Source organism: Sarcophilus harrisii, chromosome 3 (genome assembly GCF_902635505.1).
Source record: "Sarcophilus harrisii chromosome 3, mSarHar1.11, whole genome shotgun sequence".
In the NCBI taxonomy this organism is placed as follows: domain Eukaryota; kingdom Metazoa; phylum Chordata; class Mammalia; order Dasyuromorphia; family Dasyuridae; genus Sarcophilus; species Sarcophilus harrisii.
Window position 1 is genome coordinate 311,086,248 of NC_045428.1, and position 24,236 is coordinate 311,110,483.

At 37.0% G+C, this 24,236-nt stretch overlaps 1 protein-coding gene across 1 annotated transcript in view; it reads left to right on the forward strand.

Moving 5' to 3' along the window:
- Positions 1–24,236, forward strand: part of ESYT3 (extended synaptotagmin 3) — a 76,542-nt gene that overhangs the window by 47,297 nt on the left and 5,009 nt on the right. The window contains exons 9-18 of the mRNA XM_031959800.1: positions 1,074–1,244; positions 4,911–4,993; positions 6,654–6,702; positions 8,193–8,282; positions 10,906–10,968; positions 11,058–11,120; positions 12,866–12,934; positions 14,132–14,218; positions 14,439–14,588; positions 22,049–22,518. Coding sequence (XP_031815660.1) covers positions 1,074–1,244; positions 4,911–4,993; positions 6,654–6,702; positions 8,193–8,282; positions 10,906–10,968; positions 11,058–11,120; positions 12,866–12,934; positions 14,132–14,218; positions 14,439–14,588; positions 22,049–22,518 — 1,295 coding nt within the window. The remainder of the gene's footprint in view (positions 1–1,073; positions 1,245–4,910; positions 4,994–6,653; positions 6,703–8,192; positions 8,283–10,905; positions 10,969–11,057; positions 11,121–12,865; positions 12,935–14,131; positions 14,219–14,438; positions 14,589–22,048; positions 22,519–24,236) is intronic.

Genomic DNA, 24,236 nt, shown 5'->3' on the forward strand with positions numbered 1-24,236 from the left:
GGTTAGAAAAGTGTTGGGGGAAATAGGCAGTCAGGACTATTGCTAGCCAAATAATCCAGTTGGTGGGGTTTCCTTCACTCAAATAATAGACATGTTACCTGAAAGCAATAGAAAAGTCTGCAGCCCCTTCTCCGTTCTTGTAGCCACTCTTACTACTAGACTGGTCAGGGAATGTTTCATAAAAGAGAGGGAATTTGATTAAAATAAAAAAAATCGTTTGGCATCACCTATTTAGAAGGCACTGGACTTGAACTGTATCTTGGATAGGAAGTATTTAGATAAGTATAGAAAATGACAAAAATCACTTTAAGGAGAAAAAGTAGAACAAGAACATACCATGTAATGGTTCAGTAATGTTAACAGATGTATATAGCCCTTAAAAATAAAAAATAAAAAAACAACTATGCTTTTTAAAAATTTTTGCTAGGCAGCTAAGTAGTATATTAGGTAGAATGTTGGGCCTGGAATCAAGAAAACTCATCTCCCTGAGTTTAAATCTGGACCCAGACCTTTATTAGCTGGTCATTTAACCCTGTTTACTTCAGTTCCTCATCTGGAACTGATCTGGAAAGGAAACAGCAAACAACTCCACTATCTTTGCCACAACTGAAAAACAACTGAATAACATTTGATTTGTTGCTCACAACCCTGTGAATTTAGCTACTACAAGTATTAATCCCATTTTCCAGAGGAGACTGAGTCTCTCTCAGATTAATTGCTTCACCCAGCTACTCTAAGGTAGAATTTGAACCCAGACTCTCCCCATCCCCTACTTCATAATTCTTTCCACTGCAGCAAATTGCATTTTAGTATCACTTTCTTTCTTTTGCTAGTTACATTTAAATTAGTACTGCAAGGTGCCCCAGATAACAGCAGGGGTATGTTAAAGGTGCTGGGAAAAAAGGCAATTGAGTTTAAAATTTTGCTGTTTTAGTCACCTGCAGATATTTGAGAATTGGCTGTCAGAAGAATCAAATGCTGGCACATACTTCCTAATAGTTTGGAGGGGTTTTTAAGAGATATTCTGTCAACTTGGCATATATGTGTGTATGTATGTGGGGGGTGTTTTTCAGGGAGTTATCAGAGTTTACTTGTTGGAGGCTGAAAAATTAGAACGAAAAGATGGTTTCCTGGGGTTAAAAGGAAAGTCAGATCCATATGCTCAGGTGACTATTGGCCTCCAAAATTTCCGGAGCAAGACTGTCTACAGGAATTTGAACCCTACCTGGAATGAAGTTTTTGAGGTAAGAATCTCATCTTTTAATCTAACTCTTTAATCTTCTGAATATATCTTTCTAGCTCTCTGTATCCTTCTGCCTCTTAAAGTCCAATCTTACTCTATGTTCCATGGGAACACCAACCCCTTAGAAACAGTATGGGTTAAGGTTGCTTAGTATTCCTCCTTTCTCTCTCAACTCTCCTATGTTCCTGATGCCTTTATGTGATTTCCCTACCTAATAATTATAATAATAACCAACATTTATATAGTATCTACTATGATCCAGGCACTGTGCTAAATGCTGTTCAAATATTATTTCAATTGATCCTCATAACAACTCTGGGAGATAAAGGCTATTATCACTCCCATTTTACAAATGAGGAAATTGAGGTTAGCAAAGGTTAAATGACTTATGAAATATCACCCAACTAGTAAGTGTCCAAGGATGTATTTGAACTCAGGTCTTCTTGACTTCAGATTTGGTGCTGTACCCCCTTAGCTACCCAATTTTCCAGAGGACTGCCCTTTCTGAGTTCCATTTCATATTCTAAATCATTCCCAGACTTTCTTTACTTTTATTTTTGGAAGTCCCTAACCCTGTCCCTATCCTGCTATCCTCATAACTTTCCTAATCTTTTATATTTAATAGCCTCAGGATTCTGACCTCTGCTTTTCAATGTCATGACTAGCTAATTTGATTAGTCCTAGTATATTAATAGGGGAGGGCTGTCCTCCTGCAACATTTGTACTTTACAATGATTTCATGCAGATAAGTCCTTCATTTATTACCTAACCCAGAACACTAAATCTTTGAATTTATATTAGGAATTTCTGACCACAAAGAAAGAAGGTGGTGGCAAGTAGGTCAGGGACAACCCTGAACAGAATTGTGAAATAGACAAAATTTGCTTTCATTGTCTTCTGTCTCTCACTTTTTATTTTTATTAACTCCTTGGACCCTCTTGGTTCCACCTGCTTTTAATACTTTTATATTTTTATATCCTTTGATGGATATAAAACCTACAATCCGGAACTTATAGCATGACTTACATAGAGATCCACAGAGCAAAAAGCAGCATTGAGAGTCTATCTGGTCCTATCCTGTCCTGTCTTAAAGCTGATTGTCCCAACCGTTCAAGAAAAAGCTAGCCATTCTCTTCTAGAAGAGACTCACCACCTCCCTCAGCCATCCAAGCCAGTTTCAAGCTGGCTAAGAGTTAAGGAGTTCTTTCATGATAATCCCAAAGCTTTTCTGCCTAAAAGGAGCTTCACTCAGTAGGAGATCCAGGAGGATTTCCTGGTATCAAGACTTTATTACATTACATGAATAGGGCTGCTGGCTGGCCTTTGCTCAGTCTGACCAAAGCTGTATTATCTTTTCCTAGGGCAGGAGCAAGACAATATATCATGAAATAGTGACATAGGGCCAATGTATTAAGGTGCTTTTCAACCAATATTTGGAGGGTCACTGAAAGTTGGCACAAGGGAGAATGTGCGGTTGGGATTCATTGCACAATACTGGGGTTGGTGTTGACAGAGCTATTGAATAGACAGAGATTTGGCTTTATTTCTTCCTCTTACCCTGTGGGAATATCAAACTTCTAGAGGATACCAGCACTTGTCCCTTAAATCTCTTTGTTCTTTCTCCCAGGTTTTTTTTTTTTTTTTTTTTTTGCATTCTAAGCCTCTTCTCTTATTATGGAATGAGAATGGTTATTCCTTGTCTAAGGAATGACAAACATAAGTCAATTATTTGTTTATGTATGTGACTGGTGGGGAAACCATCAATATTTTATGAAGCAGAGATCCCTCTCTGATTGAAATCAAAGCTCAGGGCCTTGTTCAGTTCAACAAACATTCAAATGCCTACTACATTCCAGGCACTAAACTAGTTCATGGGGATACCAAGTTGAAAATCAATAGTCCTCCACTCTCAAAAAGTATATAAATGAGGACAGGAAACATAAACATGATACAAAATACAATGCGTGTGGGGCTGAGCATAGATTCAGACAAGTCAACAAGCATTAGAAATCCAAGCAGAAACAAGACAGCCCCTGCCTTTAAGGTGCTTATATTTTAGGGGGGAAAATACATAAAAGGAAGCTGAAAAATACAGAAAGTGGGAATGGTAGAGAAATTATAGAGGATCAAGACTAGAACCTAGAGAGAGAAAAAGAGACAGCTTATCTGATTGTTTTCCATAACATGGTTGAGAGCTAATTAATCAGGGTCTATAGGGGAGTGTGGACTTCTACCATGAGAAGTCCAAGGGTAGAGTGAATTCCCAGGGTGTGATATATTAAAGTTAAAAGAGTCAAGAATGGGGCTCTTTTTATAAAGAACAAGTTACTTTGAGATGACTGGAGGGAAGGGGGCAGGATTTAGATACATGAGGAATCTGGGGCTTCTATTAGATATGCTATTGGAGTTCTTCATTCTTGAAGAACCTCTGTGAGTAGTAGTGCCCCATTGGGGAGCCAACTGGACCTGACCAGTTGGGCAACACATCTCCTTTCTTTTTTTACTTTTTTCTTCTTTCTTCTTTCCCTTCCCTTCCCTCTGTCTACATAGGGTCAATCTGTGGGTTCTCTGCCCAAAAGAATGTAAATTTTGGTCACTGAATCTCACAAGATATTTTACATCTATTTTAATTTCTATTTTATTTATATTTATAACCAGGTTTAAGGCCTAGATTTCTATCTTGAGGATCATGCCTTAAACCCAAATCACTTGACTCTCATTGGTTGACCAACATTGGTTGTCCCAAACAAGCTCTACTTGGTTATTGTATAAGCCCTGATTGGTTAAAAATCAAGATTTTAAGGCTGGAAGGAACTTGAGACATCATAAGATCACAGAGTAAGAGCTGAGAGGTCACCTAAGGTCCCTTTACCCTCATTTTACAGAAAAAATTGAGACCCAGAGAAGAGGTCAATGTCCCAAGGTCAAGTAGCTAGCTGGTGCCTGTCCTTCCTCCTTGTTATAATGACTATGACTATTTCAGGTATTCTCCCTTGGCAAAAATAACTTAGAGAGAAAGCAAGTCCCAATTCTCTCTTTCTGCCCATATCCTACATTCTTCAAAAATAGAAACCCTTGTTTTCTTTCTCCCTGTCTTTGAGATTTCTCCTCTTTTCCCACCCCCAACAAGAATGGAAGTCTCCCACAGAGCAATGAGACATGGACATAGGGACCTGAGAGAAAATTTTCTCTGGCTGTATATTAAAGAAAATCATTTTGCTTCTTGGCCAGTTTCTTCATCTGGATAATGAAAAGGTTGAACTAGCTGATCCCTAAGGCCTAACCAGCTTTATATCATATGATCTCACTTTTCTGGGGGGAAGTTACCTGATAGCAGTTACCTGAGTTCTAGACATCCTGACCAGTGCCTGGCATTAGATATCAGGCACGACAGTTTTGGGCAAAGCTTCTTGGTTGTCCTCAGCTCTTTCCAAGAAGAGATTATCTCCCTATATCTTGTAAAGCATGCAAATCTTTTATGAAATAACCGTGTCACATAAACCAAAATTATGTATGTATGAGTGATGGGAACAGCTATTAAGCACGTGGGTAGGGGTGGAGGAAGGCGAAATCTATTTTCCTTCCACTTACCAGGAAAGTTGCTGTAACTCCTCAGGATATACTTCTACAAATTTCACTGTCAAGGAAACCTTTTCTCTTTCTGAAGTTTATAGTTTATGAAGTCCCGGGGCAGGACCTGGAAGTGGATTTGTATGATGAAGATACAGATAAAGATGACTTTCTGGGCAGGTAAGGATAACTCTAGAGTGGGTCCACAATGGAAGACTTTCTTTAATCAGGTTAACTACCACTTCAGGGGGACCAGGACCCTGAACAAGGAATTCAGGGATTTGGATTTTGGTTGTTCCTTTCCCCATTAGAAAACTATCATTTCTGGGGCAGCTAGATGGTGCAATGGATAGAGCACCAGCCTTGAAATCAGGAGAACCTGAGTTCAAATTTGACCTCAGACACCTAACATTTCCTAGTTGTGTGATCCTGAGTAAGTACTTAACCTCAATTGCCTCAGGAAAGAAAGAAAAAAGAAAAGAAAAGAAAACTGTCATTTCTGAAGCCTGATGATTTATTTCTAATCTCAGCTATTAGAAAAGCTAAGGCTGGTGAATTGAGTCTGGGAGTTCTGGAATGCATAAGGGCTAAAGCCAATCAGGTGTCTATGCTAAATCTAGCATCAATATGATAAACCAGTAGAAGGAAAGAGACTATCAGACTGCCTAAGAAAGAACAGATTGACCCAGCTTGGAAGTAGGATAGTTCAGAATTTCCATCACAATCAGCAGTGGGGTCAGGTTCTTGAGGGGCCTGCACTCTTATTCTGGACAAGATAAGAAGATCTAATCTTTTCTTTAATATTATTATTATTAAATTATTGGGCTTTTTTCTGATTACACATCTAAAATACACATTTCTTTATGAATCATGTTGGGAAAAGATGTAATCTCAAATAAATAAACAAATGAAAATTCAACCCTATATCCTTCAACTCCTGAGATATTTTATTCATCTCCAGCATCCTTTTCTTTATCTCCAAAGTGCCTTGACTCAAAAACAAAATACAAAACACAAAAATCACCCAAAAAATCCAAAGGTAATTATCCCCTAATTTCCTAGACCTCAGTTTCCTCATCTTCAAAATGAGGGAAGATAAAGGTCTTCTAAGCTTCCTTTTAGCTCTTAGTCGATGATTCCACCCCCCTACCCATATGCATCCCTGCTACTTGAGGGACTCTAGGTTAGTTCAAATAAATGGTGCTTCTGGCCTCCTCCAAAAACTGCTTCCTTAATGCCTGTGGTCTTAGGACTGCAGCCAACTGAGCAATTCTTTGCCAAGCCCACTTGTACATGAGGACTACTGTGTGAATTTACATGAATATTTGCATGAAACTTATCTGAGCTTTTATTTTAGACGTACTTGGAGATAAAATGTGACCACTTTGCAAAACTACTTTAGCATAAGTCTTTTTACCTTCTTACCTTTCCCTCATTTTTTTTTTTATTTGTTCAGTTGCTTTTAAGTCATGTCCAACTCTTCATGACCCCATTTGGGGTTTTCTTGGCAAAAATACTGGAATTGTTTGTCATTTCCTTCTCCAGTTGATTTTAGAAATGAGGAACTGAGGCAAACAGGGTTAAATGATTTGTCCAGTGTCATGCAGCAATTAAGTTTCTTAAGCTAAATTTGAACTCCTGAAGATAAGTGTTTCTGATTCCAATCCTAGTGCTCTATCTGCTGCACCACCTAACTGCATCCTTCCCTCTCTATTATTAGCCAAAGGCAGAAAGTGAAGAAGAGATTTGTGGTGAAAAGAAACTAGCAGTTTAAGGGGAAAATAGCCAAGACCCTCTAGGAACCTGAAATAGATCATCAAAGTTCCTTTTTGTCTTCCAGCCTGCAGATCAACCTTGGAGATGTCATGAAGAACAGTGTGGTGGATGAGGTAAAAACTTTGGCCTGGAACCCATGACTCAGAATCAGAACAGGTCAACAGCTCAGACACCCTTTCCCCTTCAACCTGACAGTGAGTGTAGTTTTACAACTGAATTATGAGGATGGACCCCAGTTACCTCAGTTTAACTGACATGACCCTTTTCTTCTGAGACAGATAGACATGATGAGCCTATGTCTTATAAGGACAACACTGTTATAGACAGGTACAAGTGGTTCTTTACACAAACTTCAAAAAAAAAAGTTTTGCTAAGTATTTTTCAATATAATTGGGTTCCTTGATAAGCTTATGTATTTTATTTTACGTATTTAAAAGCATTTTGGGGAGTCAGAAGGTTGTCAAAGGGGTACATAGCATAAAAAGATTGAACTCAGATTTAGCAGAAATTTCATTGGTAAAATTGTCAGGAACAAAAACTATTCTCTTTCTCTGTTTTTCTGTTTCTCTTTCTTCTCTCTCTCTCTCTCTCCGCTCTACCAGTCTCTCTTCTCTACCCATCTCTAACTTTTTTTTTTAAACTTTAATTTATTTTATTTGGTGAGGCAAGTAGGGTTAAGTGACTTGTCTAGCTAGTAAGTATTAAGTGTCTTGAGTCTGGATTTGAGCTCATGTTCTCCTGACTCCAGAGCTGATGCTTTGTCCACAAAGCCATCCAGTTGCCATCTCTAACTTCTTTTTTAATTGAGTTCTCATTTTTTTCTCTTCTCCTGTCTCTTCCTTCACCCTGTACCATTGAGAAGGCAAGTAATATGATATCAAATAAAGATGTGAAATCATGCAAAATATATTTCCATATCATCTATGTTTTATGAAAAATAAAGTGAGAATTATATTTCAAACTTGATCAATTCTCACTTTGGAAGTGGATATCATTTCCCATCATGAATCCTTTGGAATTGTCTTGGGTCACTACTTTATTGATCAAAGTAGCCAAGTAAACAGGGACCATTCTTGAGTGTTGGGAAATTCTGTATTGAATGCTAAACATAAGACAACCCTAGAGACATTCAAGTAGTTGTCATTATATGGGGAAACTGAGACTTAAAGAAATGATTTGCCTAAGGTCACACTGGTAAATGGCTGAGGCAGGCCCTCTGACTGTCAATCCAGTTCTCATTGCACTGACTGTGTACAGAGAGCTAAAAAGAGGACCTCTTAGGCATGGGAAGGAAAGGAGAGAACTTTTAAATTATTTGGTTGCTTTCCTGAGTAAGAAAAGAATCCCAACCCATAGGAGATTCTTTTCTTTCTTTGAATCACAACTCCAAATCACTGAGTCAAAAGCTCTTTCTTCTCATAAGGAACATCTTGTTCTCTTTCCCAAGATATTCTAGCATATATCAAGGACCTCTGCCTGAGATGCAGTGGTCAGTATATTCTATCAGATTGGGGAGGGCTCCCAACATCTATCTAGTTTTAGGAGGATTCCTGAGGTGATGTATCTTTTACCCTCTTTTTATATTTCCCTTCTCTTTTTGCAGTGGTTTGTTTTGAACAACACTAGAAGTGGCCGGCTACACCTGAAGGTTGAGTGGCTTTCTTTGACTACCTACCAGGAGGTTATGGCTGAGGTGAGTGTGTCAGGTCTGATGGATCCACTGTCTGAGCTCCTAATCCCTTCGCTGCTATACTTACCCAAGCTCCAAAACAAAAAAATCCCATGAAAAATTCAGATTTGCAAAATGTGAAAGGCTATTATCCTGGGTCATTCATCAACTAGGTAAGCTTCTGAATTTGAATCAGCCCAGCTAGACAAATTGGAACTGCCATGAATAAGGTAAAAGAATTATTAAATCCTCTAAACATAACTTAAATTTGTAGAATTTAGAAATGGAAGGAATTTTATAGATTAATTCAGAGTAGAACCAAGAGAACATTGTACACAGCAAGAACATTAGGTATGATCAACTGTGATAGAATTGGCTCTTTTCAATAATGAGCTGATTCAAAGCAATTGCAACAGATTTGTGATAGAAAGAGCCATCTGCACCTAGAGAGAGAACTATAGAGACTGAATGTGGATTAAAGCATGGTATTTTCACCTTTTTTTGTCATTGCTGCTTTTGTTTGTTTGCTTGTGTTTTTTTATCCTTTTTGATCTGATTTTTCTTGTACAGCATGACAAATATGGAAATATGTTATACTGGATTACTTGCCATCTAGGGGAGGGGGGGAAAGGATGATAGAAAGAAATAAAAATTTGAAATACAAAGTTTTGCAAGGGTGAATGTTGAAAACTATCTTTGCATGTGTTTTGAAAAATAAAAAGCTATGAGAGAGAGAGAGATTGTTTATGCAATCCTGTCCCTTATTGCTTGTCATCTACTAACATTCAAATCACACTACCAAATATTCTTAATAACTACAGTATTTGCTATTGAGATAGATATCCTTCCATCTTCGTTGGAGGCTTCAGTTGTTCATGGTGACTATGCCTCTCGCCATCCATTTCTTCAACTGCGCAAGTCTCTACCCCATCCCATTGTGGTCATCTACTAATCTGATTATTTCTTAAGCTTTGTCATCTGTTGAAATTTCTCTGTTTTCCAGAACTGAAAATTTGAAAATCTTCTCTGACCAGACCTACCTTTCCTTCCAATTCTTGAATTCTCTCACTCACATTGACCTTCTTTTTGTCTTTATTATATACTTTCGATCCTTTGACATCCCTCTCCCCCAATCTCCCTGGTCATCTCTCCCAGTGACTTCTCTTAATTTTTTTAATTCTAGCAGGCTAGGTCCTAATCAGATTAAGGGGATTAAACTCTTCCCTGTTCTTTTAAACATCTTCTACTGTATCTCTCCCTACCCTTTCCAGGAAGCTATCCCCCAAAATAGTAATAATAATTTTTAAAGAGGGCTAAACTAACCAACACATCAACTGGGTCTTCTAGAAGATGTAATATTTCACATTCTTATTCTTTCATGTCTGCAAGGAAGGAAGCAAGTTGCATTTTAGCATCTGTTCTCCAGGGGTTAAATTTGATCACTGTAGTTATAGAGTTCAATTTCATTTTTTTGCATTAGTAGTCTTTGTGTGTATATACATATACTGTTGAGGGGGGAGAGATAGAGACAGAGACAAAGAAGCATTTTCCTCGTTCTGCTTACTTAATTCTGTATTACTTCACATAAATCTTACTCTACTTTTCTGAATTTTTATTCTTTTAAGACAATAGTATTCCATTTCATTTATGTAACACAAACTGTTTAGCTATTCTCTAATCAGATTTGCCCCTAATCTTTAAAAAAAAAAATAAAACTTTTAATATATTGTTTTGACAAGTACATTTTTCTCTTCCCCTCCCAGAGAACCATAACTTATAACAAAGAATAAAAAAGGGTTGAGGAACAATTAAGGAGAACTATGTTGTTATTTTTCATTCATGACCAACCCTTGGTGACCCCATTGGGGTTTTCTTGACAAAGATACTGCAATGTTTGCCATTTCCTTCTTTATCTCATTTTATCAATGAGGAAACTGAGGCAAACAGAGTTAAATGACTTGCCCAGGATCTCATAGATATTAAGTTCAAGTCTGCTTGACTCCAGGCCTAGAGCTCTATGCACCACCTACCTGTTACCAACACATTAAAAAGAAAAACAAAACTGACATTATATACGGTGTTCCACACCCATAGTCATCATCCAAAGAAGTGGAAGAACACTTTCTCATATCTCTTCTTTGGCTAAGCTCTGTAATTATAATTTCACAACATTCAGTTTTGATTGTTTTATTGTTGTTTCTGTTTACAGTATTGTAGACATTACATATGCTGTCATCCTGGTTCTGTTCTATTGTTAAGTTCTCCCCATGTTTCTCTATTCATCAGACAGTATGGCTTAAAGTGCTGTATGACATCATATTACACTCATGTATTATCATCTGATTAGTTGTTCTCAAATCTCATTCATCCCAATGCCACAATTTCCCCTCAATAGTCTGTCTCAATTCTTCATAGTACTGACTATTGGGAAATTCTTCCTGAGTCTAACTTAACTTTTTTCATGCTTTAATCCCCCCTACACAGAGAGAGAGTAGTTGGTTTATAAAATATCAGATACCTAAATCTTTTTGATCCAGGACCCCAGTACTAGATTTCTGCCCCTTTGCAGAGGTAGCATTCTCTAGGATCATTTTTTGTCCTGTTTCTTCAGTAGTTTTTTAAGATTTGCTATTTGCATTGTTCACAGGATCCCAATGGCCTCTCCACTGCCATCCTTGTTGTCTTCCTAGAAGGTGCCTGCAATTTACCAGTGAGTAATAAAAGAAACTAAGTTCCTTCTTTTAATGTATTTTTTACATATCCATGATGGTAATGCATATTTTTCTACCTTTACTGTAGAGAAATCCTTTTGAGTATATAAATGGTGAATACAGAGCCAAGAAATTATCCAGGTGTGCCAGGGTAAGTATTGGGATTCAACTCTTCATTTGAAAATGTATAAGTTGTGGATGCTTTTTTTTTTACTTTTCAGCCACAGTAAGACTAAGCTCCACATCTGATAAAGTCTTTGTTTGTTTAACCATTAAGAAAATATTTATTAAGTATCCACTGTGTCCTCTACAATTCAATTCAACAAACAAACATTTATGTTTGTTATAAAGAGGACTACTTCAGGTCCTGAGAAGATACCGAATTTTGATAAGGTTCAGTCCTGCCCTCCTAGGACATGTTTTCTAATAGAAAGATAAAATACATGAATAGGTAAATATAAAATACAGTAATACATGATAAGTACATTAGAAGTATATTCAAGATAGATTGTGTTATGAGATCAGAAGGGGAAAGTCATTATCAACAGGATGGGTGGGGAAGAGGGAAAATCAAGGAAGGTTTCACAGAGAAGGCTATGTTTGAATTGGGCTTTAAGAATGGGTAAGAGTTAAACAGATAAGGAGGAAGGACACTCGAGGCCAGGAAGCAACATGAAAAAGAGCACAAATACCAGAGAATACAGGATGTGTTTAGAAATAAGAGTACATAATATTGTTTGTGGTATGGAATATGTTAAAGGGAGTAGTATATATCCAGGATACCTTGTCTAACCATCTTCAGCTTTGCTTTCCAAAACTCCAAATATTGCCTGTCTCCAACTCTTCTTAAGAGTCCTAGAATTCTAACTTGTCTTCAGACTCAATAACAATATTTGCCAGAAGATTTTTAAGAGTGAAAGTATTGTTTACTTAACTGAGTTTTTGAGGAAGAAAAGATTGGAAAGTGAGATAAGTCAGAGCAAAAGCAGTGAAGGTTGCCTCACAGTATTAAGTGATGATTAGTTATCAGCTCCAGGGATGTTCCATATAGAATTAGACCTCAAAGATTATCATTGACAAATCACCTTTACTTTCCCTTTTGATTTAAAAAAAAATATTAAAAATATGTAAATGATTTTATATTGAGGGGCAGTAGTTGGGAAAAAACATGCATTCTACTTCCAGATTGACCCCTTTCTTTTCACAAAGAATAGCTGTTAAAACAATATCATTCAGGGATTGTATCTGAAAGTGTACACATTTCATCCAATGTATTCTTAGTTTTAATGCTACAAAAAGGGATATATATATTTAATTACTTATTTATTCTCTGAGATCTTCCTTGGTTTTTAAATTACTCAGAGTTTAATTTCCTTTTTAGTAATCATTCACACTGTTGTAGTCATTGTGTATTGAATATTTTCATTATCCAGTTATCATATTGTCTGGCATTATAACTTCTGATAATATAAATTTGAAAACATACAACTACTTTTTGCACTAATCAAGTCTAGCTGTATTATTCTTCTGGTTCTCTTTATTTCACTAGTGTCAATTCATAAAAGTCTTCCCATGTTTCTCTGAATTCCTTATTTTGCTTCTTCCCTCTATATAGTAATATTCTATTACATTTATATGCCCTAGTTTCTTAAGCTATTCCCTGATCTAAGGGTGCTTTGTTTCTAATATCTTACTACTTTGAAAAGTACTCATTAGGTATATATTAGATCTTTGTTTTGTCTAACTTCTATAAGGTCTATGTTTAAGAATGGGTTTATCATATTGGATAACTTAGTCACTTCTCCTGAATGATTCCAAATTGATCTCCTGAATGTTGAAACAGTTCACAACTCAATCCATGTATTTTAGAAATCCTTTTGATTCTTTTATTCACAGAATAAGATGGACAGAGAACCCTCTGCCTACGTCAAAATGTGTGTGGGTCGGACAACTCAGACAAGTAAGGTAGGACTATGCCATAGTAATTGATATCTGTGCTGAGAGAACAGAGGGGAAAAGTCCATCATTTTATACTATTCTGTCACCCAAGAATTTTTATTATATGGTGGGACTCTCCTGAATTCTTTGCCTGAAAAGAAATTTTTGGCACAGTTAGGTGAATTCCATCTTAACTTCAAGGTGATTTAAAGTACTATTTTTTCTTTTTACTTTCCTTTTTTTTTTTTTTTCAATTTTTAACATTTTTTAAAAAGTTTTAATTCTAACCCTTTCTCCTTCCTATACTCCCTCTTCCCTAAGATGGTAAATACCAGATATAGGTTATACATGTGTAATTATATAAAACATTTCCATATTAGTCATTTTTTACAAGAAGATTCAAATAGAAGAAAAAAATAAAGTGAACAGCAGTATATTTTAGTCTTTATTCAAATAATATCAGTTCTTTCTTTGGAGACAGTATGCTTCATCATTGGTCTTTTTGGATTGTCTTGGATCATTATATTGCTGAGAATAGTTAAGTCATTGAACAATATTCTTGATACTATATACAACATTCTCCTGATTGTATTCACTTCACTATGCATTGATCATTTCATTTACGTCTTTCCAGGTTTTTCTGAAATGATCCTGCTTATCATTTCTTATAACACAATAATATTCCAATCACATATCACAGCTTGTTTAGCCATTCCTCAATTGATAGGTGTACATTGTTTCTAATTCTTAGCCACCACAAAAAGACCTGCTATAAACATTTTTGTACAAATTTGTCCTTTTCCCTTTTTTTGGGGGGGGGGGTGTCTTTGGAACATAAAACTAGCAATGATATATTGCCCTTGAGACGTTGGCTTGAAACACTTTTGAAATAAGATCCACATTAATCAGTCTGTCCCAGTGTCTGCTTGCCAGACATAGGCAATAGTAGAAGCCAGAAGGAGCAACTTGATAGATTTGTTTCCTAGAACAGTTGTTGAAGATCATATTTAGGATAGACTTGAAGAGAAGAGGAACAGGCCAGAGGGATGCTGCTGGCAAGGGATCCCACTTCCCACCTTCTGACCTCACCAGACACTTTGTGCCTCAAATCTATGATAGTTTCAAGAGTAACTAGTTGTGCATCTGAGAGTGGATAAGCTAGAAATGGATAACAAAACACCTGAGTATGCAGGGTTGGCTTGATTAGGTTTTCTTTGTTCACAGACATGTGCCAACAGCAAAGATCCCATTTGGAGCCAGACCTTCACGTTCTTTGTTTACAGTGTGGCCACAGAACAGTTACATCTAAAGGTTTGCTTGGGCTTGGGCTTATACTCTTCCTAAACAAAATCAAGATGCTGTTAATGGCATGTTTTCTGACGGCATTCTGAGAAGGGCCAAAATATTAATCCTCATTTGTTGTTGTTATTCTGTGTTGGGTCGAGAAGACAGACTTGATTTGGGGATTCACTGAGGGAAACAGTTCCAAATCTAGTCCTGGCTACTTTGTTCTGACTGCTGTTTCCTCCAGGTGATTGATGATGACCAAGAGTGTGCCCTGGGCATTCTGGAGCTTCCTTTGGGCCAGATCCTCACCTACTCAGACATGACCATTGAACAGCGATTTCAACTGGACTGCTCTGGCCTGGATAGCCTCATTTCTATGAAGCTAGTACTTCGGGTAAATTTCCATTTTCAGCTTCCTCTGGTATAACACCCTGTCTGTGTGTGGAAGCTTTCACTGAGTATCTGGGCACATCTCCCACTGAATAGAACCCAGGGAGATACAAAGAAAAGAAGATAGAAATTGCCTGTTTTCAGAGACCTCCTCCTGGTTTAGGAAAGCAAAATGGTCCTATAGCAGCAGTAATCCAAGTATAATTCAAAAATCAAAGAGTCAAAGCTATTTTTGATTGTCTTTATTTTTTTCTTTTATTTTTGCAAGGCAATTGGGATTAAGTGACTTGCCCAGGATCACACAGATAGTGTGATCTCAGACACTGAGATCAGATTCAAATTCAGAGCCTCCTGAACCCAGGGCCAGTGCTCCATCCACTGTGCCTTGTATCTGCCCCATCAAAGCTATTTTTGTAATAATTCTAAGATTATTTAATTTGTAATTATTTAAGTTTTTGTTTCTGGTGTGATAAATATAAATAGATATAACTCATGTAAACAAAAATCCTTGATGGGGAGGATAGACTGCGAAAAAAGATTCTCAATAATTTTTAGGAGTGTTAAGGGCCCTCAGATGAAAAGGTTTGTAAATTAGTGGTGTGGTAGAAAGGATTTGGGTATGAGAAATCAGGATATCCCAGGTTCTAGTTCTGGCTCTATTCTACCACTATCTGCCAATGGGTCATAGTTTATTTTTTTTTACCTCAGTTCATCTATAAAATAAATCCGATAATACTATTTTCATGAAGTCTATCTAAAATATATTTTTTAGAAGTTGAGTTTTATATAAACAGAGCATGTATGGCATGATCCCTACTTTCATAGCTCTCCTGGTTGATTGGTTGTTGTCCTTTGTTCTTGAAGAGGATCAAAATGGCATCAGTATGTTAGAGTCGAGTTGCAGCGTATCCAACTGTGGCTGATCAGACTGATATGATCTTGGATTGCTCTGCCACAAATTAGACACAAATAGTCCATATGAACATTTGAGTAGCTTCTCTAATTTTGTGCATCTTGCATCTCTTCTAAGCTAATCCAATTCTTCAGTGGATCTCCTAGCCTGATAGGGAAGACAGTACTTTCTGCTTCTGGGGAAGATTTCAGATCTAAATAGGAAAAAAGTCTAGACACAGGAAAAACAAATGCCATTATTGTCTTTAAACTACAGTTATTTGTATTTGTTTCCAAGTTCCTATGTAAGGTTTTGGGTTTTGTTCTTTGTTTTTTGGCTGAAGCAACTGGGATTAAGAGACTTACCCAGGGTCACACAGTTAGGCAGTATTAAATGTCTGAGGTCAAATATGAACCCAGGTCCTCTTGACTTCAGGGCCAGTACTCTATTCGCTATGCTATCTATCTGCCTCTTAAGTATTCTTAAATGCTAAGAAGCATCTTATTAACCTAAGTGCATATGGCCTTTGGGGATAGAGAAGACACTGTCTCCATTTTTCTAAAAGAAGTTAAAGGAGTGCTTCTAACTTTAATCTGTAATTTTGCACAGATCGTGTTTCTTTCAGGCTAATTCAGTTCTTCAGTGGATCTCCTAACCTGATGAGGAAGACACTCTCTGTTCTTGGGGAGATTTTGAATCTAAATAGAAAAAAAATAGACTAGACACAGGAAAAACAAGTGTCGTTATTATCCTTAAACTATAATTATTTGTATTTGTTTCCAAGTTCCTATGTAAGTATTCTCTAATGCTAAGAAGCATCCTATTAACTTAAGTGCATATGGCCTTTGGGAGCAGAGAAGACACTGCCTCCATTTTTCTAAAAGAAATTAGAGGAGTGCTTCTAACTTTATTTTGTATAAGTGTATTTCTTCCACCATTGCTATCTTTATAATGATAAACTGTATGAAATTGCAAAATTGTATGCAAATGGGGTTTGCTCCCCAGCAATGAGCAAAGGGATGCTTAACAAGTTGAGCCTTGCTAAATAGAGAAATTGTTAGAGAGAAAAACAAATGATGAAACTAGCAGGCACACAGATTTTGGAGGAAATTTTTAGTTCCATAACAAACATACAAATTCATCAAAATGACTTCTATTGAAAATGAAATGAAATGAAAAAATGAATGAAAAATATAATTCTTAATAACCTTGAAATATAAGACATACAACCAAGCAGGAACTATGTTACAGAAGAAAGAATGTAAATGCAGGATCATGTTCAAATCCCTAGATTCTGATACTTCTTATGTGTATGACCTTCCTGAATCCCAGTTTCCTCATCTGTAACAGGATAGAACTGGGCTAAAAATATTCTGAAGTCTCTTCCAGTTCTATATCTGTGATCCTTTTTAGAAATAAAATTATCAATCTCAGCCACTGCAGAGGAGCAGAAGAACCTGGTATATAACAGGAATGAGGCCCAGAAAAGAAGTCAAGAAGGGGTGCTCTCTGATATTATTTTCTCCAGTGAAAAAGAACTGCTGTTCTGCCTCTCAGGAGAAAGAAGACAGAGAGAACCAAGATTAGAGCTTCAAAGCACCGATTTCTGCTCCTTTGCCCATGAGGAAGGAGCCAGAAAAGTTTCCACAGAAGATTCCTGTCTTTAAGCCCCGTCTTCTCCTATCAATCAGGTCAAGTCACATACTCCAAATCCTGTTCTTTCTTGCTGTGTCTGTTCCTCAGCGGTACTGAAGATTAGAGGCAATGCCTCTGCATTCCAAGCTTTACAGCAGATACAAGGCTTGGTTACTTTGTCCTTTGTCCTTCAGGGACAAATCAGTTTTGAATAAAGGGGCTCCTGTCCTGTTAACAATAGAAAGCCACCTCTTGCTGCCAGTCATGGGTAACTAGAATCTATCTATTAAGAATATCGATCATGCCTTCAGTTCTGAAAAGCTGGAAAGTAATAAATGTCTATTGTAATTATGTATAGTAATGCCAAGGATGGCAGATGCCCAACAATCATTCCAAGTTGTGAATGAGGTTTTGAACAGGAAGGGTCTCATATCAAAGTAGAAAGATGACAATAGTCCAGATAAGAACAATCATCTGTATAAGGGCCCATCTGCTCTAGATAGAGTTGCTTTCATGCCTAAGCATGGTACCACCAATCAGAGAGTCTCAGATATGGTCAGGGATATCAGAAATCTAGTTCAACTCTTATATTTTGTAAAGAGAAAACCAAATCTGAGACATGAAGTGACAAGCCCTAGAGACAGAATTTCATTTAATGACTCCATTTAGATAGCATTTTAAATCCTTTGGAGGGCATGTCATAATACTAGTTGGCACAGAAAATAAAGTATTGGTCTTGGAGTCAGAATGACCTGAGTTTTAGTGATCGTTCAGCCATTTACAACTTATGTGATCTTGGGGAAATCATTTAACCTCTCTTGACTTCAGTTTCCTCATCTGTAAAATGGGAATAACAGTAGCACCTACATCACAAGGTCGTCATAAGGATCAAATGAAATAACATATGTAAAGCACTTGGAAAACCTTAAAATGCTATATAAGCATATCATTATTATAATGGGGCTTTCTCTACAAATTGGACTAGATGGCTATTGTCCCTTCCAGACTCTCAAATTCTGTGAGGACCTTCAATATTTTGACATAACTTGCATCCTTACTGTTGCAATTTGTCCAACATAAACAAATCTATTGTCTTCAATAGTTTACGAGTTGTCATCACTGTCTCTCTCTTTCTGTCTCTCTGTGTGTCTTTGTCTCTCTCCATCCTTTCTTCCCTCCCCTTTTCCCTTTTTAAATCTAAATCCTCAGTCTTTTCTTCTATGTACATAGTCAGTGGCACAAGTAGGAATGCAAGAAAAATATAAGACAGTGATTGTTCCTAAGGAATAGTGCAAACAATATGTTTTGTGGGAATTAAGAAGAGGAAGAGATTCTCATGAGCTGATTACTCACCAGTAATCAAGGAAAGCTTCATGGAGGAGGCCAACATGAGAACCAAGCCTTTTACATTGGGTAGGTGTTAGACATGTGAAGAGATCTGACTCCATAAGATCCTTCCAGGTAAAATGGAAGCTATTTGAAAGCAGGAGTGATTTGGGTGATGTATTCTATTTCTAGTACCTACATACTGGGCAATATGATGCAACACAGTGAGGTCAAACTCAAATAGAAACAGATCCCAACAGGGGATATGTTGCCTTAGAACACCACAAATTAACATAGTCTATATTGTATTTTTTGTTGTTGTTAAATGTTTTCTAATTACCTTTTCATGATTCTGCTTGTACTGGGAGGTTTTGCTGGACTGCTTGCAGCTTACCAACTGGGAATCTTGACACCTCTGATTTGGCTGACATAGTCAGGCAGATCTGGGGTCAAGTCACAGTTACGACCTATACTGGCCATGTAACCCTGGGCAAGTACCTTAATCTCTCAGCTCCCTATTCTGTTCTCTAAAATTATAGTTGCAGGACAGCAGCAGATATGCACTGGTGAAGGAATTTGCTCACTGAGAATTCCCTCCTCTGAGGAAATCACAGGACCCCTCAAAAAACAAAACAAAACAAATGCAGAAAATCAGTGCCTGGACAAAATGGGGTTTTAGAAATATTTGTTGGAACTGAATTGAATTGAAATGAATTAAATTGGCAATGATATGGTATGGTAGAAAGGATACTTTCAAATTAGAAAAGAGTAAATTCTGCCTTTGACATTGAGTGTGACCATGGACATGTAATTTAATTTCTCTGAGCCTCACTTTTCCCATTTTCAAAGTAGATGCAGTAATACTTGTGGTCTATATAAAGTTGTCTTGAGAATTGAATGAGATCAAATATGAAAAGTGTTTTGTAAATCTTAAAATACTATGTAAACATTAATGACTATAATTGCAAAGAAGGGAATTCTAGGCAGGGGGAATTCCTAAGCAGTAGTGAAGAGGTAGGAATGTGCCTGATATATTTGGGGTTCGGTGAAAAGACCAGTCTAACTGGAATGGAGCATTCTTCTAGTGAAACAATGAGAAAGATAAAGATGGAAAAGTGGGTTGGTGGTTGTAGGTAGATGGTTCTTGCACTTTGTAAACTGGAATCTTTCACTTCAAGTAACAATTTTTGGTCCCAATTAGATTATTTTTTTTGAGATACTAGTAATGATGCCAGGTAGCTAAAGGCTAATTTTTAAAATAATAATAATAAAAGCAAGCCATAATTATTTTCAAATCTTTTAATTCCAAATGTATCTGTTGGGTGTGAATGTTTGCTATCTGTTTTATAATAGGGAATGATGAAATTATCATGAAATGTTTCATGATCTTCATTTTCCCCTTGACTTAAAAAATAGAATTGTAGGTTTACAGCTAGAAAGGATCCTAGGAGTCATCTAGCCAATCTCCCTCCTTTTATAGATGAGAAAACTAAGTTCCATATAAGTTAGAAGAAGAGCCCCACATCATTATTAACAGCAACTACATTTCCAGATTTGAACTCAGGTCTTCCTGAAGTAACTTACAAACTAACCAAATGGTTATTGTGGAAGATAGCTATTTCTAGCTTTCACAACTGGATTCAAATCCAGCATTTCTTCCTCAGAGAACTGTCCCCTTTTTGTAATCCTTTATTTGGCAAAGCCAATTTGTTTTTTTGTCAGGGATATTTCACTTAAAGACCACAAAGCCTGAGAGTTAGAAAAGATCATTTCTACCAACCCATACCTGAATAAGAATTCCTTCTGCCACATAATCAAGAAACAGTCATCCATCCCTTGCTTACAGATGTCTGGTAAAGGGGAACTGCTCCCTCCTGAAGTATTCCATTCTACTTTCTGGATATTCCTAATTACTAGGACTTTGTCCCTTTATATTAAACCCAAACTCTTTTTGCTTACTGCTCTTAGTCCTTAGCCCTATGTAGGTAAACCATCTTCTATATTACAGTGCTCCAGATACTTTAAGACAACTTCACTTTTGAATTTTTTATTTTCCAAGCTGACATCCTCAGTTCTTTCAATAGATCCTCACTATCTGGTTACTCTGCCTCCTTGCCAGTTTACCAATGCCCTTTCTAAAACAAGGACCCCTTGATCACAACATAGTATTTTCACCTTTTTGTTATTGCTTGCTTGCTTTTTGTTTTCTCCTTTTTGATCTGATTTTTGTTATGCAGGATGATAATTGTGGAAATATGTATAGAACAATTGTACATTTAACCTCTATTGGATTGCTTGCTATCTAAGAGAGGAGATGGGGGAAAGGAGGGAGAAAAAAAATTGGGAACACAAGGTTTTACAAGGGTAAATGTTGAAAATTATCTATACAAGTATTTTGAAAAAAAAAAGCTAAAAAAATAAAATAATAAAATAAGGACCTCAAAATAAACACAATGACTGATAAATAGATATCATTTTCCTTTCTGTCTGTGCTGTCTGTGCAACTTACAAATCTGGATCTCCTGGAAAACAAGGGTATCATTTGGGAATTTTTTAGTCCTCCTGACAGTTTCTCCTGGTAGTAATTCATCTTCTCTTCTGAGAAACAGTGTATTTGCAAGAAGCACCTCCCATTAGGTCACTGAATCAAGAACTCAGGAACTCAAACTCACAATATAGTTTTGAAGGCTAGAAATCTCTCTCCTTTGGCATCACTGTCTGGGTACCTATAGCTAGATGGCACATTGGCTAGACTTCCAGGCCTAGAGTCAGAAAGATCTGAGGCATTTATTAGCTGTGTGATCCTGGGAAAGTCACTTAATCCCGTTACCTCAGTTTCCTCATCTGTAAAATGAGCTACAGAAGGAAATGGCAAACAATTCCAGTATCTTGGCTATGACAATCTAAAATGGGATTACAAAAAATCAGATGTACAACTGAGATGTAAAGAAAGAAATACAAGCAGAAGACACAGGAAATTGGGCTAAGGCTGATTTGGGCAATCTTTCTTCAAACTAATTTTACTCTTCACTACTTTGTCAATAAATGCTCGTTAAAAATCTACTATGTGCCATTCACTGTGCTAAGTACCAGGAATATAAAAAGAGGCATAAAACAGTTCCTGACCTCAAGGAACTCAAAATCTAATGGGGCAGACAAGCATACCAATATGTACAAAGTATATACAAGATAAATAGCAGTTAATAGGAGGAAGGCACTAGAATTAAGAGGGGTTGGAAAAAACTTGCTGTAAAAGACAGAATTTTAGTTAAAACTTAGGGGAAGACAATAGGTAGAAATAGGGAAGGGAGAACATTTTAGGTATGGAAGATACCTAGGGAAAAATATGCATTTTATCAAGCAATACTTGATAAAATTTTTTGATATTATCTTGACATCCTTCTTCATATGATGATGATGGAGAATAAAGACTGAGAAAGGTCCTTTGGATCTTATAGAAACAAAGTTATTCTTTGAGAAGGCAGGCATGGTGGGGCTCAAGACCAGATTTTAAAGGGTCAAAGAGCGATGGGTGATAAGATAGGTAATGGATGTCCAAGGTTGAGGCAGCACAATTCCATGGATGATCCTGTGGTTTGTTTTGTTTACAGTTTCTACATATGGAGGATCGAGAACCAGGCACACCATACACGGGCCCAGAAGTCCTGAAAAAAGGACCTGTGTTTATCAAAAGACCTGAAGTCAACCAGGAGTCAAAAACCCCATCCCAGGAACATGATTGCACACTTCCACTTCAGTCCCAGACCTCTGGAACTTCCGACACCGAGCAGGCCAACAAAAATACCTCAGTTACACTCATTCCTCAGGAGAAGGGCTCAGAATCCAAAGGCAAGGGCAGTGACAGCAGACCCCAAGAACAAATGGGGATCAAAAGCACAACCACCATGTTCTTGACTGTCCCTGGCTCCCATTCTCCAGGACCCATCAAGTCACCTAGACCTATGAAATGCCATGCCACCCCATTTTCTTGGCCACATAAAAAGATGTCTCCCAGCATGTCTTCACTCAACTCCATGGCCTCCTCATGCTTTGACATGACAGGGAGCAGCCTAACCATTGAGTATGCTTCTCTCTTCTTGAATATCATTTTTCATCATAATAGCCTGAAAGAAATGTGAAAAGTTTTCACACAACTGAAGAAAAACATATGAACACATATTTCCTTATAATTGATTATTTCTAGGAAATATGTCCCTTGGGTATTTTGGTGGAGAGAGGATTGATCCCAGAAGTTAGATAATATAAGTTTTTGTCCCATTTATATCCATTAATTCTCTTGTCATTTTGGGCTATTCACTTACCTTCAGATTCTTCATTTGTAAAATGAGAAAACTGAACTATTTAATTTCTAGTGTCAATTATGCTTGAAGATTATGTAAAATAGAAGCCATAGCCCTGGGATTGTATCTAAAAGCTAGAATGATAGGGCTGCAAGGTTTTATTGGGGAAACTTTCAAATCAGACTTGCTCTGTCCAAGAATTTAACCAAATCACCTCCAAAAAAATTCTATTCCACATAGTTGATTCTTGTTCTCAAAGGAAGACCATCTGGTGCCTATTTTAGTTATACATACATACATATACACACAAATATATATGTATAATATGATGCATTTTGTCTTAGAATATACATATATGTGTGTGTGTGTATATATATACATATATATATATATATACATATATATATGAAATCTAATATTAAGCTCAAGACATAGCTGTTTGATTGGCTGGTAACTCAGGTAGCTAACAACAATCTTCCCATTTTATGGATGGGAAAACAAGAAGCCACAAGTGATGGCCAAAAAGCATTAACCAAACATTTACTATGCATCAGGCACTGTGTCACTACAGGTACACAAAAACATGGACTCAGTCCTCAAGGGGCTCACATTCTAATGGGGCAGACAACACACAAAGAACAGCAACAGACAAGATGTATACGGAATAGATGGAAGGTAATATCTGAGGTAAAGCACTAATGGAGATGGAAGAGAGGGGGGGAAGTCTCTCAAAAATGGGAACATTTGAGCTGAGCCCTCAAGGAAGCCTGAGACACAAAGGAAGAGGAAGACAAGCACTCTAGGCCTGGGAGACAACCAGTGAAAAGGAAAAGTTAGGGGATGGAGTGTTGTTATGAGTGAGGAACCTTGAGCAAGGATCCCTGGAAGGGAGTAAATGGTGAGAAAACTGGAAAGATAGATTGGGGCCAGGTGCTAAAGGCCTTTACAAGCCAAAAAGCAGATTTTATATTTGATCCTGGAGGTAATGGAGAGCCACTGGAGTTTATTGAGTAGGAAGGTGATCTTACCAGATTTGCACTCTAGGAGAATCTTTTTTTTTGGCAGCCAAGTGAAGAATGGCTTCCTTGATTCACTCTACATTCTGGTTCAAGAAGAATGAACCAGAATGTAGAGTGAATCAAGGAAGAGACACATTGAGACTATTGCAATAGTCCAGGTACCAAGAGAATGAGAGATCCCAATTTGACTAGGAGCTCCATCTGCTGGTGTAATGTAGCTGAAAATGCTGTCCCAGCATACTTCCATTCTTTAAAAATAATAATTATGATAACAGAAATTTTTTTTAAAAAGTTTATTTAAATAAGATGTATAACTTGAAGAGAAAATTCCCTTGGAGAAATTTCATTAGAGATTTACCTCTGCTAAAAAACAGTTATTGCTCCAAATATACTTCTATACAAAAACATTATAAAATGTTTTATAGTACTATAAGAAAAACTTTTAAATTATGCAAACATGATCTTCAAAGATATTTTTG